This window comes from Microcaecilia unicolor, chromosome 2 (genome assembly GCF_901765095.1).
Source record: "Microcaecilia unicolor chromosome 2, aMicUni1.1, whole genome shotgun sequence".
Classification (NCBI taxonomy): domain Eukaryota; kingdom Metazoa; phylum Chordata; class Amphibia; order Gymnophiona; family Siphonopidae; genus Microcaecilia; species Microcaecilia unicolor.
In genome coordinates this window covers 571,088,064-571,112,378 of record NC_044032.1, presented here as the reverse complement: position 1 = coordinate 571,112,378, position 24,315 = coordinate 571,088,064, and the positions used below count along the sequence as shown (strand labels likewise).

Sequence of the window (24,315 nt, the reverse complement as noted above, 5' to 3'; positions counted from 1 at the left end):
CCCTCCCGCCGCCAACCCTCCCCCGCCGCCGCCTACCTTTGCTGGCAGGGGACCCTAACCCCCGCCAGCTGAGGTCCTCTTCTTCCTTTGTTCTGTTTCTGAGTCTTATGTCCTGAAGAGGACCTCAGCTGGCGGGGGTTGGGGTCCCCTGCCAGCAAAGGTAGGTGATAGTGACAGAGGGTTGGCGGCCGGGGGGGGAGGGGGGTGTCGAGAGGGTCGTCGGCAGGGGGGTCCAGGGCCAAACCTACGGGGGCCCAGGCCCCATGTAGCTACGCCACTGTAGAATACGCCGAGCACAGGTCCACATGACTAAATTTAATAGTGGTCAATTAACACCAAGTAAAACCTGGTGTAAATCCCGACACCTAAATTAGGTGCGGACTGGGTGTATTCTACAACAATGTGCACAGATTTTAGAAATGCACAAGACCCCTCCCCCCCATTCCACACCCAATTTTCAGCTATGCGACTTATGTTTATGTGCACCACATTACAGAATACGCTTAGCAAGTAGTGCATGTAAATTCTAATGCTAATTAGTGCTGATAATTGGTTAACATCCAATTATCAGCGCTGATTAGCTTAACTAATTAAGTTATATGTACTGTTATGGAATATGCTTCGATTTCCACACGGATATATAGAATCCTGGGGAGAAGAACTAAAACTGGCTTCATATACTGTATCAGGACTTGGCTATCCACTCCTACCCTAGCTGAAATAATTTTCATGTACCTTTCTGACACCAAGTGCAACTTTCTTTAAGTTAGTAAGGGGACTATTTATTTATTTTATTTGTTTCATTTGTATCCCACATTGTCCCATCTATTTGAAGGCTCAATGTGGCTTACATAGTCCCAGAGAGGCCTTTGCAGGCTTCGGTGTGAACAAATACAGGGTGATGTGGTAAGATCAAGTTCATGTGGCACAGCCACATTAGGGAATCGGAGAAGGGAAGAGTTGTGTTATGTCCATTACGTGCTTTAGTTTGGTTGTGTTGCACAGATTAGGCATTTAAGTTGGATCGGTTGGGTATGCCTTTTCAAACAGGTTGGTTTTTAGTGATTTCCGGAAGTTTTGGTGGTTGTACGTCGTTTTCAAGGCTTTTGGTAATGCGTTCCACAGTTGTGTGCTTATGTAGGAAAAACTGGATGCGTAAGTTGTTTTGTATTTAAGTCCTTTGCAGCTTGGGTAGTGCAGATTTAGATAAGATCGTGTTAATTCGGATGTTTATCTTAGATGTCTACATGTTCCACCTTCACTTACGGTCTATGCTCTCTGTTAAGATGTTTTATTGTACACTGTGTTGACACTGAAAGTAGTACACTATGCCATAATATATACTACTAATAAAATGTTTTTTCTTTCTGTTGAAATTGTGTATTGCCTATGTCCAGACTGTTCTCATTGTACACTGCCTTGGGTGAATTTCTTAAAAAAGGCAGTAAATAAATCCTAATAATCAATGAACCAATAAATAAATGCTGTCAGACATACCTTTGGCCAGTGTACTGCCCCCTACACTGGCAGAAAAAGTCGTCCTTGACCACAATGCAAGTTCCACCGTAGAGGCAAGGGTTGGAGGAACATGGATTGACGCCTATTTCGCAGTGCACACCCATGAACATAGCTGTACACTTGCAGTAATAACCTGGAATTAAAAGAGCAGCAGAATGAAAGCCATGCTTTTGTGACATGCCAAGATTTTTAATGTATGCCATTCAAACAACCTCTAATATGCACTCACAAAAAAATTGCACATGGTTACATTTTTTTCTTCAAAGGTGAAATAAAAGTGACATCTAGCGTGTTTTAAGAAGCCTGATGGAGCAAAAGATAATAGCTAATATAAGCACTAGATGCAGGTAAAAATACATTAATGGCAGCAGAAAAAGGCATTTTTCTGAAATATGTTCTCTAGTGACAGAATTTTGAACAGCATGGTGGCATAGGCGGCTTTGGAAAAAGCACAGCAAGTGGGGAAGTCAGGAAGCTGGACAGGCTGAAAAGATTCACTAACAAAACCATTAAGGGGCTACTTAAATAAAATGCATTTCCTTGGCATTTCTGAGATGCTAGCCAGCAATGGTTCCTCATGCCTGGTGGTTTCCTAATGACCTGTTGGAAGCAATATAAGAGCCTGTGCTACATAGACCTTGCAAAGATCCACTAAGTTGGGGTCTGAGCACCCTATTCCCAAGGAGCCTTGCAAATACAAAGAAAAGTGACCTTATCACAAAAAAGTTATTTTCAATGTGGCATGAATTCTGAGAGCAAGATAAGGCATTTTCAACAAAGACAATCCTTTCCTGGCAAGATGAAGATGAAAAATCCGAACCACGGATGCTATATCAGGACTGAAATATCCAGGGCTTTTTTTGAGGGGGTACTGAGTATGGCACCTTTTCCACTGTCTGCTAAAATTGACCCATGGGCCCCAAGTTTTAATGAAAGAGCTCAGGCTCTACACACAAATTCTGTCTTGTCATAGATTCTGTGACTGGTTGCAGGGGGCCTGGCTATTGTGGGATGGGTCCATCAGTGATCACCTCACCCCTGAAGCGTGCCCTTAGCATTTGAGTCCCGGCACCTTTTTTGCTAGTAAAAACACACTGGAAATATCAGCCCTAAGGTTTTCAAATTCTCAAGGTTATTGGCATTCAGTACAAATTTACTCAACTACGAATTGGTACTAATTCAGTAGCACTACCAATATTTGTTAGCAAGGACATGATTGATCTGCCCACCCTCATTCTTGGTTTCTTTCTGGCAAAACAATGTTCAGGGGTCATGGATTTGAAATACTGCCTTTCTGTGATACAACCAAAGCGGTTTACATTTATTATGTCCATGAACTGATTTATTCTAAAGAACCCTTAAATGCCTTTATAAGAAAGCAAAATGCAACTCACCTCCGTTCAGTGATGGAGAGCATGTTCCTCCATTCTGACAAGGACTACTAGAGCACCCTTCTGTAGCTGTCAGTAAACACCCTGGAGACACATCAACGGATTCGACTATATGTGCATAATGCCGTGATTTGCTGCTTAGAGGTAGTTCTTGCCCATTGAGTACAACGGAATCCATGCATCCTCTCAGGCCATTGCTCACCTGAGGACTCCTACCATGTCTTGTGCCTTGCTGTCGAATGTGGCCACCGAAAAACACATAATTATCAAGGTTGAGGGTTCTAAGGGTGCCTGGGGCGGTGCCGGATGCAGTGTGAAACCTGTCCAGGACCAGTCTTGCATAATTTCCATCTACCTCGAGGGACACTGTATGCCACTGACCATCATTCACTTGAATGCTCTGAACAGAGACTATTCCAGGGCCACTGCCACAATCAAACTTATACTGCAGTCTTCCATTGAGAATCTAACAATAGAAATAGATAAAAGTCCATGTTCCATTACAACAGAAATCTGTATATCAGGTGCTGTATATCAAGCATTTATTCAAACAATATATTTTCATGTAAGGTAGCCACATTAGGAAAACAAAAAAGGGTATCATCTTATTTGATATACCTCGTTTCTGAGGTACAATCAACGCGGTTTACATATTATGTACAGGTACTTTTTCTGATCCTAGTGAGTTCATCTAAGGGTTTTTTGTATACCTGGGGCAATGGAAGGTTAAGTTAACAGGTCACAGGGAGCTGCAGTAGGAATCAAACCTAGTTCTCCTGCACCTCAAGCCACTGCATTAACCACTAGGCTTCTCCTCCATGGATTAAGACTCGTCATTTCGCATAACTACTGAGGCAATATCAGTAGCTGTTTTTGAAAGTTCTACCTACTTATGTAATCCCATTAATATCACATAAATCAGGTCATTGCTGTGACTCGAGTCCTAGGCAGGTATCAGACTGATACCTGTGAAGACTGACTATAGCACAGACTGAAGCAATGTATCATAGAAGAGTCACCACTGCCTGGGCTCTGCTCTCATCATCTCGCAGGAAGAACAGACAACAGCAGTGACTCTCATACAGGGTGCACAGGCGCTCCCCTTCTGAGACTGTGTATTCTCAAACATGGCTCTTTTTTCAGCTACAGCATGAGCACCAAGTATGAGAGTTAAAGGGTGGGGGTCATAGACGTGATGTAATGCCTTTCTGTTGTACAACCAAAGTGGTTTACACTTATTATATGCAAGTTCTCTGTCCCTAGTGGGCTCAAAGTCTAAGTTTTTGTACCTGGGGTGATGGAGGTTTAAGTGACTTGCCTGGGATCACAAGGCAAGGAGCTACAGTGGGAATTGAACCCAGTTCCCCAGATTCTCAGTCCACTGCACTAACCATTAGGCTGCTCATCCACTCCATAAGCAGCATGTAGAACAGGCATAGGTAGGCCCAGTTCTGAGCAGTGTACACACTGTGCTTGGTGTCTCTCCCCCCCCCCCCCCCCCCCCCCCGTTTCTGAGTCACCTCTTTTCAGTTGTTCAAGCCTCTGGTGGCATTTTCAGTGCTTTTCTAGCTTTTTTCACTGGCCATAGAAGTCCTCTCCATCTCCATACTACCTGTTCTAGGAGGTTGGTGTGCCTTGGGTTTGAAAAAGGGTTGGAAATACAGAACTGAAGAATGGCTCAGGAAAGGGAAACCTTTAAAAGCAGGGGATGTGGGCATAAGGGATTACATATCATCTATTACTCAAATAAAAAAAGAAAGTGGGGTTCAGAAGACGACCCAAGTAATAAAACTGTCATCTTTGTACAGTTTTATTTTTTACATTCAATATATCATCATCTCAAAAAACTTGAAGAGTTTAGAAGACTTGTCTGCACAATAATAATTTGATTTGTTTTAATTAACTAAAAGTAAAATATCTAAAAATGAAAAAAGGAAAGAAAAATAAAACTATGCTGAATCAGCACCCCACTAAATCCCCAGAACCAAAACACCTGTCCAGAAAAGCTAAAGTAGTCTGTCTTTTCACCATTTTTATATTTCACGAGATTTGTTTTCATGTGTGCATAGTGCAGCAAAAACTCAACACAGATTGGTCCAAGAGAAAAAAAAAAGATGCTGACTGCCAAAATCTATATAGCATGCCTAGAGATCCGCACCGAAATGCAGGCGTATTCTATAACAACGTGCAGAACTTAATTGGCTGAACAAGCCCATCAACACTGATAACAACACGTAATAAGCACTAATTGGCAATAGTTATAATTTACATTTACAACTCGCAAAGCGTATTCTGTAATGAACCGCGTCTAAATTCTAAAGACTGCGGTTCAAAAGGGTGTGGCTATGACAGTTTTGCGGGCGTTCCAAAATTTACATGTGTAGTTATAGAATATGGCCCAGTGTACGTAAATCTATGCGCATAGATTGACACCACATTTTCATTGGTATAAATGGAGGCATATAGGTTTTGGTGCTGGAATATCAACTAAGCGTATTCTATATACCATGCCTAAATCTAAGCACCACTTATAGAATACGCTTAGGCTGAAATGTTTTCCATGCGGATTTTTTTTAGGCGCCTTATATAGAATCTGACCCCAAGTGCCTAGCAGAATCTAGCCTTGCCCTAGAGAGGAGTGGGATTACAAGGTGATTGGACCTTGTGACAGCAAAGAGTGACCAGGAATGAAAGGAATCAACTGGCTCACTGAAGAGAGCCTCACTTAAAGAACGAACCACATTCAAGATCTGCACAATTGTTCATAGAATCAACTACGGAGATGCCCCAACCTACATGTTAGACCTCGTTGACTTACCTCCCAGAAATGCTAAAAGATCTGTCTGCACATTTCTTAACCTACGCTTCCCGAGCTGCAAAGGATTAAAATACAGACGAACACATGCTACCAGCTTTTCCTACATGAGCACGCAGTTGTGGAATGCACTTCCAACAAATTTGACAGCAATTAACGAAATGACTAACTTTCGCAAATCTCTGAAAACCTATCTTTTCAACAAGGCCTACCACGAGTAGCCATAGTTTAACTACAACACTCCACCTTACTCTGAATGACGCCTTTCTATAACTGTCTTAGTTCTTCTTTGTCATCCTCGATCTCATTGTGACTCTAACCTGGCATGGCGCTGCCATAACAGGTCTTTGTAAGCCACATTGAGCCTGCAAATAGGTGGGAAAATGTGGGATATAAGTGCAATAAAATAAATAAAATAAAATAAGTATTACAACACCGGTGGTCAAGTATTAAAAATAACTTCAAAAAGGAATGTGGATACTAGGATTTATAGGAAAATATGTGGATTTAAGAACAATTAGAGGTCCTTTTACTAAGCTGTGCTAAGAAATAGGCTTAGTGTGCCCTTCTTACATCAGTCTTTCCTATGCACTAAGCCTATTTTTAACACAGCCAACAAAAAAGGGCTTGTTCCCCCCCATTTTTTTTCTTTCAAACTATGGCCATGCGCTAATGTTAGCATTAGTACGCGGCCATTAAAAAAAAATTAGAAAATTATCACAGGAGCACTAAGCGCATCTATTTAAGTGGTGATAAGGGCTTTTGTGTTAACTGTGTGCTAACCAGTTAGCCCTAGGTAATGTAGATCCACTAACTGGTTAGCCCATGTTCCACCACTAAGTCCCTTTAAAACAAAAGAAAAAAAATATTATGCTTTAGGCTATTTTTGCTCCGCTAAGACAAAGCTTAGTAAAAGGACCCCTTAGTTATGCAATCATTGCAAGCAACATGATTGAAATAATTACAAAATCTTACTCTTCAAATGCAATTATGATACCTAAAAATTTTACTAAAGCAGGAAAACTGACAAGCAGGCAATCTCTTTCAACAATTATCAGGATGATACTTGTCTAGTAGGCGTTTCTCTACAGCTCTTAAAATGTAGCGAAGGTGACATCAGTCTGGGATCTCTGTTACACCTTTGTGACAATGTGTTTTACGTATAACAACCACCTACCTCCAGAATACTGTAGTCTGTACCCCTGGCATACATAACCACTGCATGAGTAGAGTGAGTTCGAAGCCTCAATGACAGCCTCATTTCCTCTTTGTTTTCATTTTCCATAAGGCGGTACTTTATGTAACTGTTCCCGTTGAATGTCACAGATGAAGCAACTAATAGTTTTGACCAAAAAAAAAAAAAAAAAAGGATGGAATGGCAGAAGTTATTCAACACCTAAACTGAAAATCAAAAACTCCTTAAAGCAAATGCAATATTCAAAAAGGTAATTGAAACCTCACCAGAACACTGCCCAAGCTTGCCATTTTGACAAATACAGCTATACGTTCCACCTTTAAGGTCAGCAATGCATTCGGTACCTTCTGGGCAAGGATTTCCTTCACATACTGTGCTCTTCAGGGGACACTTGCCTCCTACAGTACAGAATTAGCATTATTTTGATTGCATATGTTTGGAAGAAAGCTTCTCGCTTTCAAACAGTGTGCTTTTATTTTCTCTTCCTTACCTTTACAAAGGCAAACAGCTGTTCTGTGGTGGCGTGGCGTCACAAAACTCAGCCTGGCGGTGCTGTGGGTTGACATGATATTTTCATCAACCGTAATTTTTTCTTCACAAAACCTCCAAGGGCAATTAATGTCTGCGCAAAGTTTATGGAAGACTTCAACAATCCTAACACCTATGATTTCTTCAATGTCTGTCACAGAAGAGTTGATCTTATGGAGCAGAACTTTAGGTGGATGGACTGTGCCACCAGATTTATCCACAGCTAGGAGGACATCAAGGTTAGAAGGAGGCTCAGAAGGTTGCAGACTCACAATCTGAATATCATTTCTGCGCACACCCAAGACGTTCCTTAAAGCTCTCTGGAAATTGCGCCAGTAGTCTCCAATAAATTCTTCCGGCGTCAGGTTGGCAAAGCGTATAGCAATGCTATGGTTCAGTATTTCCTGTGTGATTTGCCTTATATGGACCACGATGTCAGCTCCAGAAGTAAACTTGCCATCAGTAACAGTGACATTCAGCAGATAGTGTCCTACATCTAGCTTCCTGTGTGCTATCAATTTGCCACCTGTGTTAGATACCGAGAAAAGGTTTTCCATCCTGGGATCCAGATTGTATATTAAAGTATCGTAAACATCCTGATCTGTTGCGTGGATCTTCCCAATGACTCCGCCGGAATATTCTTCTCCAAACGTTGTAATGAATATTTCGAGTGGGAGGACAGCAGGAGGGTAGATGCTCTCCTCAATGACTCGAATGTCAATGTAGGTCAGAGATGACAACTGAGGTTTTCCATTGTCCAATACCTAATGAAAGAAGAAAAAGGCACTAAATTACTGCATTGTGTTTATTTGAAAAACCACTGTTTCCTACTTGGGTAAGTTACAAGGATAAAAGTTACAGTACTCATAACTGACATGCCTAGAAACTACGGTGAGTCACAAGAAACTCATATATAAATTTAACACACTTGCATACCCCATTAAAACCCACACCAAATTATTTATTTGCTAGAGTAACTTGTTAAACTTAAATAAAGTGTTTTAAAAATGGACATGGCACCATCCAGATTTATTTTTTTTAGCAAATATTCACATCTATATTAATAATTCTCACCTCCAATTCTGAAGCTCACAGTGTGGCAGGGAAACAATGAAGCCCTGTACTGTTGTTGCCTGTCAGCACCACTCACTCTCACTGTCACTCATATAACCGCCCTCAGCCACGCCCCTTCCGGACATAATTCTCTACCTGAACGTTCCATTGAGGCCACAAGCTCCTGCCACTTCCATAAAGGGTTCGTAACTTCATGGTGGTGAAGCCTCTGTCAAGCCCTCGCGTACGTCATTACGTTGGGGGCGGAGCCATTGTGCCAAAAGCGTTACGTCGCGACCAGAGCCAGAGGAACAACAGGAAGGCAGGCGGAGCCATTTCGCTGAACGCGTGACATCGCGGACGCAACCCCCTGCCTCACAATGACCTCCCAGTGCGCTGGCGATACACAAATGGCGCCCACCACGACCTTCGAAAACGCGACGAAACGAAACCTGCTCATCCTTTTCCCCAGGTATGTTAGGTGCATCGCCGGGACACGAGGGGGGAGCTGCGGTATTCACGACCTGCATCGGGGTGGAAAGGGGGTGCAGTCGGTGCGGACACTCGAAACCTTTCCCTCAAATCCCCTTGCTAGCGCCCGTTTCATTTCGCCCAGAAACGGGCCTCTTTTACTAGTTTTTTTAATATGAAAAATAAATTTATGGAAAGCATGCCTTAGAATTTCAGAAAATTTCCCACAGAATCTGTTCTTACTTGTAGAAATTCCTGGCCCAATATTCAGCTGCAGTGGTCAGTGTGTTTGTTTTAAATGCTGGCCACCACGGTCAAATAGTCGGTGCCAATATCTGGATATCGGGCACTAGCAAATATAACGGGCAGTTCCGCCAGTTAAAAGGATAAAAGTGATATTCAGTGCTTTTACCTGGATAACTCAGACATCTTACGACACACCTTTTTTGCTGTCCTAAATTATCCGGATACTGGTGTTGAACATTGCTCGTCTCTGGGAAAATCCCGACTCTGCCCCCAGACTGACCTGGAACTATCCAAACAGGACCAGGGCAGTCTGCAGAGATTTTCAGTGGCATTATCAAGATTAATGCTGCTGAAAATCTGGGTATGGTTCCACTCAATAGTACTTATCTGGCTGTCAGTTGAATATCAGATTATCCATGTGTAATGGGGGAAAAGTACAGTAGGGGTATATTACCGTCTGCCTGGCCAGAATGGGGAAACGTACAGTGAAATGATAACAGAAATTAGAAGCAACAGCAAAATTGGTAACACAAAAATAATGAGAGATTTCAAATATTACAGTACTGTGTATAAAGGGCCTTATTCTATAAAAGTTATGCTCCTAAATTTATCAGCATAATTTACGCTCTTAAATTACGAGCATATTCTATTTTGGAGCTTAGATTAGGCTCATAATTTAGGAGCGTAAATTTAGAAGCATAAACTTTATAGAATGAAGCCCAAAATATCTTTATCAGGCACAGTAGGGCAGTAAAATTTCTAGATGCCATAAATGGCCACTTCATGAAGTAGCTGAGGGGAAATTACAACAGATCTAGATCTGGTGCAAGGAGTTAACAGTGCTGAGGCCATTTAACAATCATCATATTGTGATAAAATTTGACGTAGTCACTGGGGCACTATATTAACGAAAGCTATTGCAATTTAACATGGGGGGGGGGACTATGATAAAATGAAGAAATTATTTACAAAGAAACTAAAAGGAGGGATCATAATGGTTAACAGTTTGCAGGCAGAATGGACACCGTTTAAAAAGATGGTTGTATAAGCCCAGACAAAATATATTTCAAGCATTAGAAAAGGCCAACAGATGAGCAAATATTACCAGCATGATTAAATGTCAAGATAAAAGAGGCTATTATAGTCAAAAGGATATCCTTGTAAAAATGGAAACTGCATCAGAATAAAGAAAATAGGAAACAGCACAAATAACGGCAAGTTCAAAGTAAAGCTTTAATAAGGCAGGCCAAAAGAGACACAAAAGCTTACCACAGAGGAAAAAACTAACAAGAACTTTTTCAAGTACATTCAAAGTAAAAACAACAAAAAAAAAACCCTTAAGGGTACAAGGAGCACTCAGAGATGACAAAGTCATAGCAGAAAACCTAAATGAACTTTTGTTTCACTCTATCAATGACATCACTGAGATACCCATGGCAGAAACACACCTTCATAGTGGAACTTGGAGAAACTAAAGCACATTATGGTGAACTTTAATGGCGCAAACTGACAAAACAAGAAATCATCAGGACTGGATGGTATACAGTCCAGAGTTCTGGAAAAACTAAAAAATGGAATTGTACACCTATCACTAGGAACCTGTAACCTATCATTAAAATCAGCTATGATACTAGAGGATTGGAAGGATGGCCAACGTATCACCAATCTTTGAAAGTGATTCCAGGGATGATGCAGGAAATTACAGAGTGACATAAAAGTTCATAAATCAATATTAATCATAAAGACTTAGGGAAGGCACTGCTAATTTCTGGGTATGAACAATACGGAATGGATCTACTGCTAGGGATCCTGAAAGGTAAATTTATTTAGATTTGACACCGTCATAGGCAGGATGCCGAGTGTGATGGATCTTTAGTCTGACCCAGTATAGCACACCTCAAGCCCCAGGTAGAAGCTAGGAAGTTCACATTGGAACATTTCCAATTTGCAGAGTATTGCTTTATGTGGAGCCTTTTGAAAAATATATACCAAGACACCAAGAAATACAACTATATCTGCAAGCACATCCATGAGCAACAACCCATTTCACAGAAAAACATTAAAAAGTAAATATGTATAGCGGCGTCACTTGGGGTTTCACACATATAAGCATCAGCAACTACATTTGTAAGAGAACATTTTAACAAAACGACATGAAGAAGGGAAGCTGATTAAGGAGTCAGTAAAATAAAGTACTTTTTGATTTGGTCATCACAGAGGTAAGCATAATTGCCCCCTCAGTTTCTGGTAGAGACCCCAGATCCAAAGCAGCAGGTAGGTGACCCTTATGTTTATTTAGATATTTAGCCTGTCATTTAAGCTCAGAACAGGTTACAAAATAAACATAATTAAGATAACACATAACGCCAACATGGAATTAAAAAAAAAAATAGACATGTATTTCCCCCTTAGAATGCCCAATCCATTGTTCTGGTTATAATAATAATAATAAAAATTATTTGAAATTAAAAAAAAATGTTTGACTTACTGCATTGGTCTTGTTCTGGTTATTATAAAAAAAATTATTTGAAATCAAAAAAAGAATGCCCAATCCATGCCTAGAACACACGGGTAGACGTGAATCATTTGTTTACTCTTTCCAAAAATACTAGAACTAGGAGGCATGCGATGAATGTACAAAGTAGTAAATTTAATATGAATCGGAGAAAATCTGTCTTCATTCAACGTGTAATTAAACTCTGAAATTCGTTGCCAGAGAATGTGGTAAAGGCGGTTAGTTTGGCAGAAAAGTCCATAGACCATTATTAAATTGACTTGGGGTAAATCCACTGCTTATTTCTGGGATAAGCAGCGTAAAATGTATTGAACTTTTTCGGGATCTTGCCAGGTATTTGTGACCTGGATTGGCCACTGTTGGAAACAGGATGCTGGGCTTAATGGACCATTGGTCTGTCCCAATGTGGCAATACTTATGTACTTATCTTTGACTATGTTCATCCTGTGCTATCTCCACATGTAAATCGCAGCATTATAAAAATCAGCATTTACACGTGTAGATGTTGCAAAACCCTTCTTAAATGGCCTTCCTTGATCTTATATTCTACTACTTTACAACAATTAAGAAACTACCTTCCCCCTTACAGGATTCAGATTTTATTGAGCACAATATATACCATATTTACTGTGAAGTTTCTTCATATTCTAGATGACATCGCCACTTAACATCGTTTCATATATTAAACTACAACTAAAGTAAGATTAAAGGGGGAGATAATGCCAGACAGACATGACTGAATTCTTGAAGAGGCAAAGGATAGATTATTATCAGTACAATAGATCTGGCCAACCTAGATTTTTTAAATGCCTTTGAAACCAGTCCATCTCAAGCAGGTTAGCTAGTTTGTAAGTTGTAAAACAAATTGTACACCTTGTGAAGCAAGTTACGTAAAGGAACTCAAGAGTTAATGGAGTCTACTATGGTGAAGGAAATGTGATCTGTGAGATGTAACAAGGATCAATGCTAGGCTCAATCCTCGTCAATATCTTATAATGGAAAAGGACAACTGACAGCATGATCTAGGGCTTGTCAACTACGTGTTAATTTAAAAAAATGTAAATCATGTATTTAGGGTCTATAAAATTCAAGTGTCAAGTAGCATTCCAGAGGGGAAGAGCTAGAAAACGGGAAGGAGAGAGGAAATCTGATACAAACACTCAAATATCTATTCCAGCTTCCATCCTTTACATACAAAAAAAAGTCCATTATACATAGCCAAGCCACACGATACCATCATTATCTGCTCTGACCCAAGAGACAGAGATAAACACCTCAAAATCCAGACAATCTTTCAAACAGAAAGGCTACAAAACCCCAAATGCTGCCTGTTCCCTTAAAATACCCAGAGAAAACCAGAGAGAATCCCCTCTTGCGTGACATACAATCCTACAGCCACTATTCTAGGAGAATGAATTACTGAGATTTTCCAGCTCCACCAGTGCTGGACTTCCGATAGTCACCTAATAAGCAAGTTCCCAATACAAGTTCAATAAGAAGAGAATGGCACATGTCTCTGCAATATACCAAGCTGCAAACTTTGACAACACATCTCACAGGATCCCACAGTCACTCACATGGTAAAAACATTCATGCTCATTTTCAAATGTGGCACATATCATTCAATGCAAAAAGTGTGAAGAAGGGTGCTTTACTGGAGAAACAAGCCAGATGCTAAAGATGAGAATCAATTTACGTAGACGTAACATTAAATATCACAATGCAAACCAAGATCTCACCTCTGTGGGACAGCATTTTACAAAACCAGGACACTGCATCAATGATTTTATAGTGAGAATACTAAAAGAAAATTTTAACACAATCGAGGAATGTACGACCTTTGAAGTCAAAATGATGAAATATTTTGACACCCATCAGTTAGGATTTAACAAAGATCTGGGTTTTCTATCCCATCATAAACCGTAAAATTCTACTGCTTTGTCACCCCATCCATCTCTCTCTGTGAGACTGTCATGTGTTTCACTTATATATTCTGATATTTGTCAACATTTGCTCATTTCTGATCTGAAGAAGGGTTACCTTCGAAATCTAATAAAAAAATGTATTAAGGTAGTCCATTATTATTAGTTCAAGTTATTTTCTTTTCTATGTTTTGTTTTAGTTCCATTTATTACCTTTTCAATAATGATTGTTACAAGTATTAAATTCTCTATTGTGTTCTTGTGTTGTTTGGAGGAAAAAGACGTCAGTTGTTTGGCTTTACTTGTGTATGAAAACACTATTGCTGCCGATTGAGCTTCCTCATTAGTCAAGAAAAACCTCCAATAATGTGATCCCTGTCTACCTCTATGCAATAAGTCCTGAAATAGTAAGACGGGCACTTATCTGCTATAGGTGTCTTTTGTTCTGTGGTTCGTTCGAGCGATCAAACGAACCATAACTGATTTAATGAGCCATACACACTATACTGGCCGTGTGTACTTACACGTGCATGGCTTAATCTTTGAGACAAGCATATGCTACTGGCAGGATCAACCAGGTAATCATCTCAAAGCCACAAAGCAAAGCTTGCCTTTTTCTCAACTGCTACATTATCGAAGGATATGCAGTCAACCTTTTACATTAAAAAATTAAGCAAAAAGGCTCATAAACAAATTTTAACAAAGAGGATACCCATAACATATATTGCAGCAAGCCTACACCAGAGCAAAATATAATCACCGTGAGACTGCTGCACCCTACTAACAAAGATACAGAACAACAGAAGCTGCAAACATGCATATTAAAATATACTCAATGCATACCAAAGTCAATAGAATTATAAAAAGCCACTGGCAAATAATGCAAATGCATCCAGTATTTCATGAGAATGATTTAAGAATAGCATACACTCATGGAAAAAATCTCAGAGAAATGCTACAAAATCACTCACGCGACCCAGCCAGAGAATAGAGGTCATGAATCATGTGGAGCGTGCAAATACTGTTTTCAAATGTTGCATATCAATACTTTTACCATCCCTATAGACAACAAAACTTATCCCCTCAAGCATCATACGAATTGTACAAGCACTCACGTGGTATACGTATAGATATGAAAGTGCAAGTTACTATATGTAGGCAAAATGATCACAGCATTAAAACAACGCCTCAGCGAACATAAACATAATATTTATTTATTTTGTTACATTTGTACCCCACATTTTCCCACCTATTTGCAGGCTCAATGTGGCTTACATAGTACCGTGAGGTGTTAGCCACCTCCGGTGATGAAACAAATACAAAGTGATGTTATGGTCAAATGAAATTCATGTGTTACAGACACATTAGGGAATTGAAGAGAAGAAGAGTTATATAGTGTTCATTACGAGCTTTGGTTTCCTTGTGTTGCAGGGTTCAGACACTTAAGATGGGTCAGTAGGGTATGCCTTTTTGAACAGGTTGGTCTTTAGTGATTTCCGGAAGTTAAGGTGGTCGTACGTTGTTTTCACGGCTTTCGGTAGTGCATTCCACAGTTGCGTGCTTATATAGGAGAAGCTGGATCCATTAATTGATTTGTACTTGAGTCCTTTGTGGAGATTAGAAGCTCCACTACATAGTATTACTGCACACCATGAATTCAAAGACTATCAATGCGTAGTAACTGATCAGGTAAACAGTTCCCACGAGGCGGAGATAGAGATCGTATATTAATCCAAATGGAGCAAAGATGGATATATATAAACTACAATCGAGCATACCAAAAGGTTTAAACAAAATTGAATGGAAAATATTTTTGTAAATAAATATCCAGACATAAAATGCAAAACAGGACATTACCTATGCCGGCATTGCAATTAGGTCTTTCTCAGTTAATTAGGGCAACCCCTAATGATTCAACTCTCAATTCTGATAGGATGAAAGTGAAGGCGTCTTCTTTAAAAACTAGCCGCCATCTTAGACTCTTTCCCTGACACAGTACATACAAGTAGTCTAGAAGAAGCAAATGGTGAGCCCTCACAAGAAGTTAAAACATCCGGGCGGACTCCACGACGCTAACATACTTTTATAACCATAAATTCTCTCCCTGCTATTTAGGGCATCTTCAAAGAAACTTGAGGTTTGGTTCCTGATGAAGCGGTAGAGAACGGAGGCTCTCTGTAGAACGAACCACAGAACAAAAGACACCTATAGCAGATAAGTGCCCGTCTTACTTTTTCAGGACTTATTGCATAGAGGTAGACAGGGATCACATTATTGGAGATTTTTCTTGACTAATGAGGAAGCTCAATCAGCAGCAGTAGTGTTTTCATACACAAGTAAAGCCCAGCAACTGAAGTCTTTTCCTCCAAACAACACAAGAACACAATAGAGAACTTAATACTTGTAACGATCATTATTGATAATATATCCAAGGACTGTCTCTCAGTGTCAGGTGTTCAGCGCTGCATGCGTCTGGTAGCGCTATACAAAATAAGTACCATATATTCCAGAAGCATTTATTACCTTTTAAAGTGGATAAACAAAGTTACCACATCACTTTAGTATGCTTCAGTAAAGCACCAAAAATACCACAGAATGAGAAGCACAATGACAGGGGCTGCAGGGAAGGAGGCGTCAAAGGAATGTGAGAAAATATTTTTCACAAACAGGGTGCAGACATCCTGGAACAGACTGCCAGCAGATACGCTGGTACGAGGTAAAACAGTGGCAGAATTGAGCCATGCTTGGGGTGAACAGAAAATAATCCTTATTAGAAAAGAGTGAGAAAACCACAGATTGAATGGGACCTATGCAAACAAAACAGGCAGTTTTAAGCACAAAACAGCAGACTGAGTGCCAATACCTTCTACGTTTCTGTAGTAACACAAAATACATACTTAAAAAAGCAAGCTACTTGCTGTAATCAACATGTCTTGCAGCTGGGCATCCCCCTTCGACTGGCTCTAAATTTCAAACTGGCCATTCTTTATAATGATTTATTAAGCAGAGATACAAAATCAAGCAGAAAATATCTGATTACACTGCCTATATGAAACACAATATTTCATTAGTACACAGATATGTTAATACAGCATAGGCTCTTTACAAATTCTCAGGAATATGCTCTGCATATACAACCACAAAAAAAAAAAAAAGAAGAGACTTGAGTTAACCTCATTTTATAAGGTACTAGTAAAAAAGGCCCGTTTCTGACACAAATGAAATGGGCGCTAGCAAGGTTTTCCTTGGAGTGTGTATGACACTGACTGTGAGAGAGAGAGAGAGAGAGAGAGAGAGTGAATGTGCAAGTGTGTGTTTGTGACAGAGAGAGTGTCTGTGAGAGTGTGTGAGCACAAGAGTGTGTGTGTGAGAATGAGAGTGTGTGCGAGTGCGTATGTGAGACTGAGTGTGAGAGAGTGAGACTGGGTGCGAGTGTCTGTGAGAGTGTGTGTGTGTGAGAATGAGAGTGTGTGCCATGGGCCCCCCCCTCCCTCCCTCCCTCCCTTCCTTCCTCCCAGTTCCAGGGTCCCCCCTCCTTCCCTCCAAGCTCCAGGGTCGTCGTCCCCTCCTTCCCTCCCTCCGAGTACCAGGGTCATCCCCCTCCCTCCGAGTACCAGGGTCGTCCCCTCCCACAGAGTCCCAGGGTCGTCACCTCCCTCTCTCCGAGTCCCAGGGTCGTCCCCTCCCTCCCTCTGAGTCCCAGGGTCGTCCCCTCCCTCCCTCTGAGTCCCAGGGTTGTCCCCTCCCTCTGAGTTCCAGGGGACCGAGTTTCAGGTTCCCCCTCCCTCCCTCCTAGTTTCAGGGTCCCCCCGTCCTCTCTCCGAGTTTCAGGGTCCCCCTCCCTCCATCTCTCTCTCTGAGTTTCAGGGTCCCATTCCCTCCGTCCCTCCTTCCCAGTTCCAGGATCCCCCCTCCCTCCCTCTGAGTTCCAGGGTCCCCCCTCCCTCCCTCTGAGTTTCAGAATCCCCTCTCCCTCCCTCCCAGTTCCAGGGTCGTCGTCCCTCCCTTCCAGTTCCAGCACCCCTCCCTCCAAATTTTAGAAATCATCTTCACTTACCAAGTCGGGGTTACGGCGGCCGTCAGCAGCGGTAAAAGGCGTGCAGGCTCGGCCCTTCTCTCTCTCTCAGCTCTGGTCCCGCCCTCATTTCCTGTTTCCGCAAGGGTGAGACCAGAGCTGAGAGAGAGAAGGGCCGAGCCTGCATGCCTTTTAGCGCTGCTGCCGGCCGCCGTAAACCCGACTTGGTAAGTGAAGATGACTTTTAAAATTCGGAGGGAGGGGGCCTGGAACTGGAAGGGAGGGACGATGACACCCTCATGCGTGTGACGTCGCGTTCCTTTGCTTGACAACTCTGCAGTGTTCCCTTCCAGTGATTGGTCACTGCTGCTTGTGATGAACCAGGAAGCACGCAAACGTCAGGACAGGAGATGGATACAGCAGGCAGCACGAACCCTTCACTGCCACGGAGTCAGCTTCAGAACGTTGGAGGTGCTTTTTATTATAGTAGATTTTGCACTCGGAAATTCACAAGGAATACAGAAATAATGAAGCATTTTTGACACTTTAAAACTTAGGGGCCCTTTTACTAAGCCGCGTAAGCATCTACGTGCACCCGACATGTGCCAAAATGGAGTTACCGCCTGGCTATTGCGATAATTTCACTTTTGGCGCGTGTCCGATACGCACGTATGAAAAATAATTTTTTGTTTCGGACGTGCGTATTGGGCACACACCAAGTGGCATTTGACACGCGTAGGTCATTACCGCTTGGTTACCACATGAGACTTTACTATTAGGTCAATGGCTGGCGGTAAGGTCTCAGAACCAAAATGGACGCACGGCAATTTTCATTTTGCCGCACGTCCATGTTCGACAAAAATTTTAAAAAGGCATTTTTTGAAGGTGCGCTGAAAAATGATTCTGCGCATGCCCAAAATACACGTCTACACTACTGCAGGCCGTTTTTCAGCGCACCTTAGTAAAAGGAGGGCCCTGTTTACTAAGCCGCGCTATAGCCACGCTAACCTTTTAGCACGCGCTAAAAATTAGCACGTGGTAACGAAAAAGACACCCATTATATTCTTATGGGTGTCTCTAGCATTAGCACAAGCTAAAAATTTTGTGCACCTACAGCGTAGCTTAGTAAACAGGGCCCTTACTGTTACAACTCCGGAAATGGCGATCGCCACTACGGCATTATGTAAGCGACACTGAGCCTGCAAATAGGTGGGAAAATGTGGGATACAAACGCAACAAATAATAATAATAACAATAATAACTTCCCTAGTTAACATCCATAGAGTAAAAGACTTTAGACAGTAGATGGCAATGATGTCTAAAATATGTTAAGTCAAAATGACCAGTTATCCTATACCTCCAACTATCTGCAAAGAAATCTGCTTTGAGATACAAATGAAACCTTAGTCAAGTTTACAGAAACAGATCAAGGAAAACACTTCAGAGCATTATTTGCACATAAAGCCTCCCTATTGGGAAACAGCATAACAACTAAGGAAAAGGAAAAAAAAAGCGTAGAGGAAAGGAAAAGCAGCTCCTTGGGCGTCATTGTTATTTGCTATACAGTTTCTTTTTCTGCGACTCATATGTCATATACCAAAGTTGAAGAGACCAGCCTGCCAATCAACTGGTAATGAATCTAGGATGGTTACAGCAAGTAGAGGAGAATTCTATACAAAGCTGCCTAGATTTAGACGGCAGGTGAATGTGCATCAATTTGATAGGCAGCTAAAGAACCGTACGGTCCAGCAGTCTACTTAACAAGGCAGCCAGAGATGTACCTGCCACTCCATGCAGGTTACACTCCCCTTCATGATTAAACAGGCATTACAAAAGGGGGCAGTCTGCAATACTTAATCCAACAGTATTGTTAACAACATATTAATTGCTAATTTCACCCTCTCTCACGGAGACACCCAGCACCCACACTCACTGCATAGGATACAAACACAATATAAAAAACACAGCACTCACATTAATAGCATATGATATGAATGTGATATAAGAACATAAGAGTAACGATACTGGGTCAGACCAATGGTCCATGTAGCCCAGTATCCTGTTTTCCAAACAGTGGCCAAGCCAGGTCACAAGTACCTGGCAGAAACCCAAATCGTGGAAACACTCCATACTACAAATCCCAGGGCAAGCAGTTGCTGCCCATGTCTGTCTCAAAAGCAAGACTATGGACTTTTCTTCCAGGAATTTGTCCAAACCTTTTTTAAACCCAGATATGCTAACTGCTGTTACCACATTCTCCTGCAAAGAGTTCCAGAGCTTAACTATTCATTGAGTGAAAAAATATTTTCTATTTGTTTTAAAAATATTTCCATGTAAAATATGCATACTTGATCTTTACCAATTTTTGACATTTTCAGGACCACATCACAGAAGTCTGCCTGGTACTGGCCTTACTTTCCACTTACTGGAGCTGGCATTGAATTACCACTCCAGCCCACCTTAACACAATAGCAATGATTTCATTTAAGTGCTGTTTTGATTCCATCTTCTTTCTATATAAGGATCCTCTGTCTTTATCCTACGCATTTTTGAATTCCGTCACTATTTTTGTTTCCACCGCCTCTACTGGGAGGGTATTCCAGGCATCCACCACACTCTGTAAAAATGTATTTCCTGATGTTACTTCTACCACCCTGCAACCTAAATTCATATCCTCTACTTTTACCACTTTCCTGTTTCTAAAGAAGTTTTTTTCTTTTTAATTTGCATTTAGCTTAACTTTACAAAAGTACCAATTTGAAGAGGAAAACACAAGTAGAAATGGTTTGATTAACAAAGTCAGGATATAACCTACTATCAAAGAAACAATGATGCGCTACATAGTCCACAAGTAGGGGGAGAAGCCAACAAGGAAAAAAAAAACAACAACCCTGAAGCTACAGGATTTGGAAAAAGATGTGTGTACATCCTTCAAGTATTTAAACATCTGCATCATATCTCCTCTATCTCTTTCCTCTAAAGTATACATATTCAGGTCTTCAAATATCTTTTCATATGTCTTTTTGGCAAAAACCCCATACCATTTTTGTCACCTTCCTCTGAAATGCTTCAAGTCTTTATGTCCTTAGCTAGATATGACCTCCAAAACTGTACACAATACTTCCAAGGAGGCCTCACCAATGATCTGTACAGGGGCATGAACACCTCTTATGTTCTGCTGGTTATCTCTCTCTCTCTCCCTGCAGCCTAGCACCCTTCTGGCTTTGGTCACTGCCTTGTCACACTGTTTCATCCCCTTGAGATCCTCAGACACTATCATCCCAAGGTCCCTGTCCATGCATATTAGCCTCTCCCACTATTGCATACAGCTCCTTTGGATTTCTACTCCTCAAGTGCATTACTCTGCATTTTTGGGGGGGATTGAATTTTAACTGCCAAATATTAGACCATTCTTCTAGTTTTTGCACATCAATTTTCATGTTCTTTACTCATGTTGGAGTGTCCATTCTGTGACAAATCTTTGTGTTATCCTCAAAAAAGCAAACGTTCCTTTTAACCCGTCAGCAATGTCGTTCACAAATATATTGAATAAAACTGGCCCTAGTACTCATCCCTGAGGTACTCCACTACTCACCTTCTTCCCTCCGAATGAACTCTAGTCACCATCACCCTCTCCAACAAATCAACCAATTTCTGATCTAGTTTACCACCTCGGGCCCTATCTCCAATTTGTCCAGCTTATTCTGTGTGAAACGGGCATGTTAAAGTAGCAAGTAAAACACTGGTAAAGAGGAAAGTGAGCCCAGGAGGCTCGTGAAGGAACGTACTAAGGAGCAGTGGAACGTTTAGTGCAGTGAGATGATATCCTGAGGTCAAGTCCCACTGCAGCTCCTTGTGACCCTGGTTAAATCACCTAACCCTCCAATGCCCCAGGTACAAAAAACACCATAGACTGTGAGCCCACTAGGGTCAGAGAAATTACCTGTATATAATGTGTACAGTGCTACATGCATCTAGCAGCATTATAGAAATGATCCATCATAGCAGTAAGAGTATCAAGGCTTTGATGTTATCTAAGTAGACTACATCTATCACACAACCCTTGTTCCAGTTTTCTGTTTGCTCAGTCAAAGAAAGTCAGATTTGTTTGACAAGGTGTGACTTTGGTAAAGCCATATTGCCTCGGATCTTGTAACTCAATCTCTTGGTCCTTCTCCAATCTTCAAGGATCTATTAAACACATCCTTTAGAGGACCCACCAAAACCTTTATAAATTCCCTCAGTGGGTCTCTTTGTCCACATTCAATTTTACAAGTTGTTCATAAACATTTTCTTCCGTGAACAGTTCCGTGTCTTCACCCTCCACATATGTATCATTGTCTAATATTTGTGGGCCTTCACTAAGATTTTCTTTAGTGAATATCAAACAGAAGTAAAGTTGAATAACTCTGCTTTTAACTCATCTCTATCTACATACTGACCTACCGAATCTTTGAATCTTGTAATTCCAATCTGGCTTTCCTCCTTTCGCCAATAAAGTTGAAAAATATCTTGTAATCTCACTTTACATATTTTGCCATTTTAAATTCTGTCCATGTTTTTGCTATCTTGATTTCTTTCTTCATCTCTCTTAGCTTTATGCAGTATTCCTGTTCCTCTTTTTGTGCCCTTCTGTATACTGTGAATTATACCTTTTTTCCTTTATTTTTTCAGTCACCACTTCAGAGAACCATATCACTTCTTTTTCTGTTTGCTTTTTACTTACGGTACTTTCTTTATGTAAAGATCTGAAGCTCTATTTGTACTCTTTTCAGTTGAACCTGCTGTCTTTCCACATCCTTTATCACTTCCCACCCTTCCAGCTACTCCTTCACAGAAGTCTCTATATTGTTCAAGTCTGCATGTTTGAAGTCCAGGACTTTAAGTTTGGTGTGACCCAACTCCACTTTAGCTCTCATATCAAAACACATAATGTACACTGTCTCCATTTGCAAGTTTTAAATCCAGAAACATCCCTGCCTTGGTTGGTTCCCTCACCATTTGTCAAAATCTAAGTCCTTTCTAGAGCATCCATTACCTTTCCAGATTTGCAGAGGGGATATTCTAATCCACATCTGATAAGACTGAACTCATCCAGTATAACACCTCTCCTTTCTTTCCCCTCTTTTGTATATCAATCAAATCTCTGTACAGTTCATCAGTCTGAACCGAAGATCTGTAGACTACACTCTAGTGTGGATAAAGAGTATCCTCTCCTCTTTTCCCCACATCCTCTGTATTTCAGCTGCTTTAGTACCGTCTTCTACATAGAGAGATACTTGTCCTCCTTTTTTGCCATCTCCTGAATAGGTTATAGCCAAGTACGGTGATATCCCATTCATGAGGCACAGATGAACATGGGGGATGTCATCTTCCTCCACTGCACTCCTCCCTCCTTTGCAGTTAGGTAGGCAAGATCTCATTTTTCTTTCACATCAAGATCCCCCCCCCCCAAATGCCCAACCATAAGGTCCCACTAAAAACCACCAACACTTGCAGCTGTTACCCAGGTCCCTGTGACCTTTCTGGACAGTACAGGCTACCAGACCCAGCTACTTGAATGCCTTTATTTCCATTATTTATTTATTGCATTTGTATCCCACATTTTCCCACCTATTTGCAGGCTCAATGTGGCTTACAGAGTTCTGTTATGGTTTTGCCATTCCAGGATAATAGATATGATTAGCGATGTAAAAGTGTTAGATAGGGAGAGAAGAAAAGGATTAGGTGGATAGGTAAAGAGATTAGACTGTCGTAGCTGGGCTAGTTGCCGGGGTGATTTAGTAAGGTTATGACTTCCCTACCTGGCTCTGTATGGTTTGAGATTTCTGCTAGGACATCCAGTTATTACTAATTTGCACCCTTCTAGACTGACAAAAGATGGTAATTTATTCGAGATCTTATTTAGTTACTTTGATGAGAAATCAGGTAAAATAATAAATATGACAAGTGTAATATAGCCACCATAAACATGTGTGCTCCACAAGCATGTATTACATTATGGAATATCAAATCAGAAAACGTATAAAAAAGGGCAACCAAAATGATAAAGGGAATAGAATGACTCTTCTATGAGAAAAGGCTAAAGAGGTCAGAACTCTTCAGTTTGGAATAGGGATAGCTGAAGGAAGATGTGATAGAGAGGTATATAAAATGATGAGTAGAAAGGAGCAGGTAAATGTGAATAAATTGCTTTTCATAAAGACTAGGGGACATGCCATGGAGTTACTAAGCATTACATGTAAACAAAGAGAACAATTTATTTTCACTCAACATATAACTAAAGCTCTGGAATCTGTGGCCAAAGGATGTGGTAAAGGCAGTTAGAGTAGCTGTGTTTGAAAATGGTTTGGACAAATTCTTTGTGGAGAAGTCCATTATGCTATTATTTAAGACAGACTTGGGAAAAGCAACTGCTTATCCCTGGGGCTAAGCATCATGGACTCTAGCCACTTTCTGGGATCCTGCCAGGTATTTGTGACCTGGACTGGCCACTACAGGAAACAGGATACTGGACGCGATGGACCTGCTGACCCAGTATGGAATTTCTTATCACAAAAATGTTCAATACTGCAGCTAACAAAATCTAAAAACCTTTGAAAAGAAATCAAGATAAGAGGCAACCAACTAATCTAAATGCTACATT

General features: G+C 41.0%; 1 protein-coding gene across 3 annotated transcripts in view; it reads right to left on the bottom strand.

Moving 5' to 3' along the window:
* Positions 1-24,315, bottom strand: part of FAT1 (FAT atypical cadherin 1) — a 332,072-nt gene that overhangs the window by 23,461 nt on the left and 284,296 nt on the right. For all 3 annotated transcript variants that reach the window (XM_030191474.1, XM_030191476.1, XM_030191475.1), the window contains exons 19-23: positions 7,410-8,211; positions 7,186-7,317; positions 6,902-7,059; positions 2,913-3,375; positions 1,498-1,651 (exon numbers count right to left, since the gene is read on the bottom strand). In XM_030191474.1, the coding sequence (XP_030047334.1) occupies positions 1,498-1,651; positions 2,913-3,375; positions 6,902-7,059; positions 7,186-7,317; positions 7,410-8,211 (1,709 nt within the window). The remainder of the gene's footprint in view (positions 1-1,497; positions 1,652-2,912; positions 3,376-6,901; positions 7,060-7,185; positions 7,318-7,409; positions 8,212-24,315) is intronic.